This window comes from Anneissia japonica, unplaced genomic scaffold (genome assembly GCF_011630105.1).
Source record: "Anneissia japonica isolate Jap-2015-1 unplaced genomic scaffold, ASM1163010v1 scaffold287834_len5846547_cov211, whole genome shotgun sequence".
In the NCBI taxonomy this organism is placed as follows: domain Eukaryota; kingdom Metazoa; phylum Echinodermata; class Crinoidea; order Comatulida; family Comatulidae; genus Anneissia; species Anneissia japonica.
In genome coordinates this window covers 2,361,091-2,368,860 of record NW_022704992.1, presented here as the reverse complement: position 1 = coordinate 2,368,860, position 7,770 = coordinate 2,361,091, and the positions used below count along the sequence as shown (strand labels likewise).

Here is a 7,770-nt window from a genome sequence, read left to right as displayed (position 1 = left end):
TTTTTTCTGTGGCCCTACTTGTCCTTGTCTCTAAAAGCCTCTCTAGATGTTGTTTCCGACTCGATTAGTATTGTTATTACTTTTACACATCATTGAGATAATAGATGCAATGGTTCCTTTGTTACAAGCGACGACAAACTTTGACCTGAAGACAAGATCGTGTCCAAGCAAGCCAAAATAATTACAATTGAACAATTTTGAATAACTTCTTGCTTTTATAAAAACATTGTTGAATATGAAAAAAATACTAATGCTATACACTATTTCATTATAAGTATGTTGGTGAAAATGGTATAATTGAGTATTGCTCATAAAAATGTATAGGAATAATATTGGCGCAAAATGACACACGCCGATATAGAATATCGTATTGTAATTATGTTATCATCTTAGACAAAGCGCATTCAACTTGTGTGTACACGGTCGAATTTTACAACTATTTACGTAAAATAAGGTCCCTTGACGTAAACGTGTGCTCCTTAGTGTTATTAATGACTAATAAAATGAAATAATACAAGCTTTCATGAAATTGTGTAAATTATAATTTTCATTGTCTTTTTAACGAACCCGTGATTTACGTCCAGGGGTACCGACAATGTCGAGGCTATACGTACATCGAAACTAGGTCTGGTTGAAGTTTCAGCATTGAACAATTAACAATACTGAAGAAAAAGTAAGAAAGCAACTGAATGGGATGTGAACAATAAATTGGAGGTTAAGATGCTTATCGAGTGTTTAAATGACATGCACATGATGTCGAGAAAAAAATGACAAGTCGTGGGCCTTCTGCCTCAATTATTATCTATTACGATACATCAGCATAAGTTGAAGAGTATGGTGTGTGTGCGCTGAAGTGGAGATGGCAACATAAACTTGGTCCCAGGTTAAAATCCATTCTTAAGCTAAAAGACTATTGAAAATTTCAATAGCGCACAGTCTTTAAGAAATTATAAAAAAAAAAAAAACACATGTAAGCTGTTGGTCCTATTTTCAATATGGTTATGCACACATTATAAACGAGGTACACTCTTTGAAGAAGAGCAGGTGTCAATTTTTCTACCCAAAAGACCCACAGTAAGTAAGTTTTCGGGCTTTCGCGGGTCGCATCATTTGGTGTCTCAATAAAAATTACCCCATTTGTAAAATTCATAAGTAATACAGGTATATATAATTAATATAATTTTGTTCCAACCAGTAAAATTAACTTACGAAAATGTTTCAGTCTGGTATAACCTGAGATGTATAAATGATTTTAAAATAAGTAAGTAAATAAGTAAGTAAGAAATAAATAAGTAAGAAAGTAAATAATAAGTAAGTAATAAGTAAGAAAATAAGTAAGTAAAAGTCTCTCAAATGTGGAAGTGGTCTAATCTTCGTGCTATTTGTAAATTCTTGTTTTGTGTTAATAAGCAAGTATACTTAGGCCTATGAGACACTGTCAGGCATTCTCGTGTCGGAAGTCGGGTTTAAAACGCGGCCGATTAGGAAGCAATTTTTTTTTCTATTAAAATAAGTACCGTATTTTCATTACATTTGAATCAGAAACTACTTCAACCTTTCCTTTTCTTCGTAAAGTTCAACATTTTCTAGAACATAGCTAGTGAAGTATACATTTTCGTTTCGCCCTCGGAATCCCATGACTGTGAGTCAGTTAATAAAAAGAGGCCTAGTCCTTCCTGCTCGATATGTGTCTAGTGATTATAATCAACATAAATATTATAAATGTGAATACAGATACTATAATTTATACAAGAATGTATATCTGTGTATAATAAATCTTTGTCAATATAGAGAAACTTTAAACTGTCCTGGCAGTAATGATAAGTTTTGAAGATAGGAGTCTGTCAGTACGAAAAAATAGTTTCCCCCATTCAAGACAGGCCTAATTATTAGATCATTTACGGTAGCAAATGCCTGTCGTTTTTGTTTGTATCTTATCATTCTTCAGCTCATAAAGATAAAGTGGCTCTAATAGTAACATTGTAATTTGGATGAATTCAATTAAAACACAAAATAGTGCTGAGTGGAATCGAGCCTGGTGGATAAGCTTAGACTCCAGCACATGTTCTTAGCATGTCCACCGACATTCAGGACATCACTACAATCAGTAAATCTGAGACAAATTCTATAAGTTGTCTCCAGCAGTGGCGGCGCCAGCGGGGGGACAGCTGGGGCTTAAGCCTCTCTCCCCACTAGACAGGTCAATCCCCCTCCCCATCGGACAGAGCTCGTCGGGCAGTCGGACTAAAAACAATATAAAAATAGGCCCACGCCAAGCCAACACATGCCTGTCACAGTCTGAGAATGTCATTTCTGGCCATCCAGAGGTTCCTCTCCTTCAAAAAATCTCATTTGGGAAGGGGAACACCCTCTAAAACCCTTCTCCTACGAGCTCAAGTCCCCTGTCGAACAGCTCAGCCCCCCCCCCCCTCCAGAAAAATACCCTAGAGCCACCACTGGTCTCAAGGTAAACTAATCAACAAAACCTCTTAAATTTATATAAAGCATCATTTAATTCCTTGCAACCTGATGACAAGCCACCCACTGTTGGCCGAGAATAAAATACAGTTTTAAAATTAGATTAACAAATTATTAGAGGAAACAACTTTAAGTTATGCATAAATAAACTAAAAGGTACCAAAACGAACCTAACGCTCAAACTAAATTTCTACTTCTTTACTATGTGGATTCGATCTTTTCATAATTTTGTTTTTAATTTAATAATAATAATTTTGTTCATTTAAATTATTAATATAAACGTTTGTAATAGATTTGAATAACCAATTCAATTTTAAACTGTTCGTGGGATTACCTGTAATTCTTGTAAGTCTATTGTAATATCTCAAAAAGTCCTTAATTAAAAAAGTAGAAAATATATTGTTGGTCAGTGTGAAACTACAGTACATCACGGTTCACTTGGAATTTGAGTCATTGGTTGACTATTGCATTTCATATTGATGATTCTTAGTAAATAGACAACCAAATTAAGGAGAAACAATATTTTGTAGTCGAATAGTCTAAATTCGAAACCAGATTTAAAAATAATACCTACGCAAATCCATTAATTAAGTTACTAAAAAGGTCATAATTCTAAATTCAAAATGTAGTTTCCTTCCCGATAAGTGACGGTGAGTAATGCATTGTCATGGTAACGCAGATATCTCGCTCTGAAACACTCACTCACATACACACGCATCGCCACAGTGTATAAGTGAGGGCTTGAGAAAAATTAGAAAAAAACCAGGATATGAAAATTGTATGCCCAAATATGGTCAGATATATTTAAACCCTTGCAAATTAGATCTTGTTGGATGAATGTGTTTTGACTTAAATTTTGTTGATAGTTTCGCTTAGATTATTACTCAGCGTTTCCGATCGAAGAATGCAAATTTGTTGGCCTAAGCTTTTTGTTAAGTTCATCACTAACCCTCCTTTAGCAATAGACTATTTAATATTTTCACCTACAGTAGAATATTTTTCCATTGAAATTTTTAATAAATAAAAATATTTTAGTTGGCGTGCTCAAGGTGAAATTCATATAATAATAATATAGGTCAAGCCGCTCTCCTCCGTCATCGTTGATGCTTATTGTCCTAGTACTATAACAAGACCTACACAATTTTATAAGAACACTGCGACTGAACATGCTTAAAAATCAGAACAAAATAAGAATAAATTGAGGCTGAGGTAAAACGCCAAATGAGGTTTGTATTTTTTTAAAATAGAAAACCCAACAAATAGTATCTGTACCGTAGGGGCAACTATGTAATAACATCAAATTTTTTTTCTCCTTTTCCCTCCTTTTGTTTCTTAGTCTGGACATTGTGATTGCGATGTAATATTTACCCCGTCTGTGAGTATGTCCTCTTAACTCTACTTTCATTATTATTTGTTGAAGTATCTAGTCAAATAAGTACTTTTCTCTACCAGGCCCCAAGATTAAGTCCAATATACAAATACAATAAAATTATCTTATCAAGTAAACACACATTACAAGATACATGTGTTACTGTTACTCTCATATAGTCGACGACTTCACCTGATTTCTTTTTAGAAATAATAATAATGATGATGACGATGATTATGATATATATATAATGGTGTTTTATTGAGGTTCAACTTGATAGAGCGCAACATGCTAGACGATAAAGAATTTATTTTACTTTAAACGATAAATCACTGTAGCCTAAAACACATTACAAACGTATGAAAGTACCAAACATAGGCCTACATATACTTTCATCTACTGAGTTCGATCTAAACGTCCACTAACTTCTAATTAGTGTTGACTGATTAATTGATTGGTATAATTGATTAATTGATTAAATGAATAATCGACAATTTGATTAATAATTTGATTGATGAACTGTTTGATTGAGGTCGTGTAGCTATAACTCCGGGAATAATCTTGGATAAAATTGTTGATGAACAAAAAGAAAAAAAAAACAATTTGGTGATTTGTATTCTTAAGATGTCTTCAGTCCTTTAAATAGTGTTGAGTTTTTGTATGTCTGTTTTCTTTTTGATGTATTCAGATGCAATTTGCTTCAGAAAAACCAATAATAAGAACAATTGGCATTTTTGTCTCCTTATTTTTAAACTACCATTTACAAATAGTAATACACAAAGGTCAAACATTTAAACAGGTGTTTATTCCATCGCATTATGAATGTTTTTGTCAAAAACCGGCTAATCTACAGTGTAGATAAGATTTCCTGTAAGGCGACCAATTTCCCAAATCTGTTCCCGATTGCTGGGAACGTTGTTGACACTTGTAAAATAGATTTACTAGTCGAAACTTAGTTTTGCATTGTTTAGGAGAATAGTGGGATGAAAAAAACAAGAGCCTTTTAGGCTTCATCATTGAAAGTTCGCTTCCTTGCATTTTAATCATGCCTGCAATCTAATTGGTCGAGGTCGCTTATTACGTAAAGGAAACTTTACATGACTGATGGAACCCTCGCATAATTTCAACTGACGAGGGCGCTATATTTCCGCCGATTACTTGAAACAAACTTCGATCACTCGAGCTGGGTAACTTTGTAAAAACAGCTTTGCTTTCCGATAGTCGCAGCGACAAAGCTCAGTCATGAAGTTCCTTATTTTCTCGTGCCTTATCGTGGCAGCGACAGCCAATTGTCCGCCATTGTTTACACAGTACGGTAAAAATTGTTACCGTCTAATTGTACAAGCATTGCCATGGACCGAGGCAAAAATGACTTGTTCTGGATTCATGAACTGCAATGGAGATCCTGCTACCCTTGTTAGCCTTCAGAGCAGAAACGACGAGACTTTTTTGAAAAGGTTAATGGGAACCGTATCGAAACAGAACTATGCCGTTTGGACTAGTGGTAATGACATAGCTGAAGAAGAAGTCTTCAGATGGGGAGACGGGTCATTGTTTACCTACTTAAACTGGGCACCAGAGCAACCAGACAACGGCCAACAATCATCCGGTGAGATTGAAAATTGCGTAACTTTCTTCTTAAGACAAAAAGTTCCTATGTGGAATGATGCTATGTGTGAGTTGGAAAGACCATTCGTGTGCATGGTGCCGGCTAGTCTACCTCAACAACGATTCGACGCTGGAACTTTCTAATATACCCACTTTTAAAGTACACAGACATCGAAACACCTCGGTGAAAAGGTACGGTGTTTCCAGAAAAAAAAAAGACTACAGAACTGACGAAAAATCATAAACAGAAACAGCAATGCCATGAAGACCTGTGAGGTGTGGTTACCAAGATTTTTGCGCCGTAGGCAATCAGTCCTGAACATCAATATCAACCAATTGAGGCGCGCCAACGATAAAGAAGCAAAGATAGAACTGAAATGCAGACGATACGAAATACGAGTTCGTTCTCGTTGTTTTGATTGTTTTTAAGAACACTATGTTTTAGATATCGGTAATTTTCCATATGCATTTTTTGTAAGTAAAATAAAATGTATGATTCCTTTAAAGTGACTATTTTTCGTGTTTTACTGTACGTTTCATTTATGTATGCATTTTGTTCTGAAATAATTATGCAATTCTTAAACCCTGGCGAAAATTCAAAATGTTACTAGCTTAATAGATCAGCTTATACCAACATTGACAACAGTATAACTCAAAACGTTAGAAACATAATTTACTCAGGCCTAGACATTATTATAATTCTGAATTTTTCATTCCACATCATTGGCGACGCCCTCCACTATTGCATGCAAGCAAGGGTAAAAGCGTTCAAGTAGACCTATGACCTGGCTAATATAAAGGATTCTGAAGACCTGGAGACGTTTCGTCAACGGCGGCAGGCTGTATAGCGGACTCAACGACATTACCGATGAATCATCATCCCCATACCTACATTAATTCAAACATTCGCGAACATTCTATTCACAATGACGTCAACAACAACACCAATAATAATACATTTAAGTACGATGGGCCATGACTGTGTGTGTGTGTAGTGTGTGGCGTGTAGATGTGTGGTTATTTGCGTAGTACGCGACCATGCGGTATGATTTGCAGACGCTAGGCTTGGTGCAACTTATACGAAAGGTCAATATGACTTCTGGTGAAATCCCATTGATTTGAACGCAATACAAGTAAAGTGCATAAAGTTAAATTAAGAATACTCAAGACAGAAGGCAACTTGCCAAATGACTCAGACGCTGACTGTACTCTACTAGCTAGACAACAGTGTAAGCGAGTTTCAATCCTGCCAACGGCCTTGGTACCCGACACAAAGTTGAACCTTCATGGTTTTTAGGCTTAAAGTCGTCAAAATAAATTATTTAAAATGACAGTTTTCTGCTAAATACATGAAAATGTTGGTCTATTTTTGTACATCTTCCTTTACCCTACACTGACCAGCTGTAGTTGCTATTTTTGTCCAATTAGTTTTATATTAAGCTTTGCTTTAAAATTGATGATGGCACGAATTAGAATGAGCAGATATGTGTGCCTAATATGTAACTGGGGATGATACAGATATGGAGGGTTACAGAGGTAGGAGTGTGTGTGTGTGTAAATATTTGTGTGTGGGAGGTTACATGGGTGTGTGAAATTTGCAGGGTAACGAAGTGTGGGTGGTGTGTGATAAGTGATGATAATCGTGATGCTGAAGGACAATTATTTAGTTGGAATTAGTCTAAATCATTGTTGATCGAACAAGTGCTATGTGGGTGGGTTGTGTGTATTTTAAGTGTGGTGCTGGGATTGGACGTTGGTGTGCACAGAAATCCATGTAGGAATGTGTTTTTTTTAAAGAAATAAATAATTATTAAATTTCTTTAAAAACGTTGCACTGGTCTTGTTAATTGAGGGCGCCATTTTAAATGAACTGATATTTAGTATATATATATATTTTTTTAATAATTATGAAACAACCTGCATTCATTCTATACCTCCTAAACCACATATTCTTCTGAAAGATCAAATGATTTGGCAACACCTGGTGCCGTTATAGATGACAAATCATGCATACATTGGATGAAATTTCTTGTATAATCTGGATCACTACTGTACAACGAACCATACGTCTCAGAGGTAACCAGTTTTAGAAATACAATGATAAAAGAAAGTGTATTATATCGTTTCATTTTGATGCAATGCACCATTACCAGGCACTAAGTTTATATTTATAGAGTATTAGAAAAAGTGGTTTTAACCCCCAGACGTTCTCTTATATACAACTGACTGAAACGCTCACACATAGTGGAGCGGTGGTTAAGCTTGAAATAAAAGCAGGTTCGCTTTTTTCAAGTTATATGTACACAGTATATATA

The 7,770-nt window shown here is 35.3% G+C and overlaps 1 protein-coding gene across 1 annotated transcript; it reads left to right on the top strand.

The window, feature by feature from the left end:
• Window positions 1-5,010: 5,010 nt before the first annotated feature.
• On the top strand, window positions 5,011-5,961 carry LOC117104950 (galactose-specific lectin nattectin-like). Its single transcript, XM_033245905.1, has one exon. It carries the CDS (start codon window positions 5,090-5,092, stop codon window positions 5,597-5,599), a length of 510 nt encoding a protein of 169 aa, XP_033101796.1. The 5' UTR covers window positions 5,011-5,089; the 3' UTR covers window positions 5,600-5,961.
• The last annotated feature ends 1,809 nt before the right edge of the window (window positions 5,962-7,770 follow it).

Excerpts from the sequence above, each read along its gene's own strand:
- LOC117104950 (XM_033245905.1), top strand. The coding sequence starts at position 5,090 with ATGAAGTTCCTTATTTTCTCGTGCCTTATCGTGGCAGCGACAGCCAAT.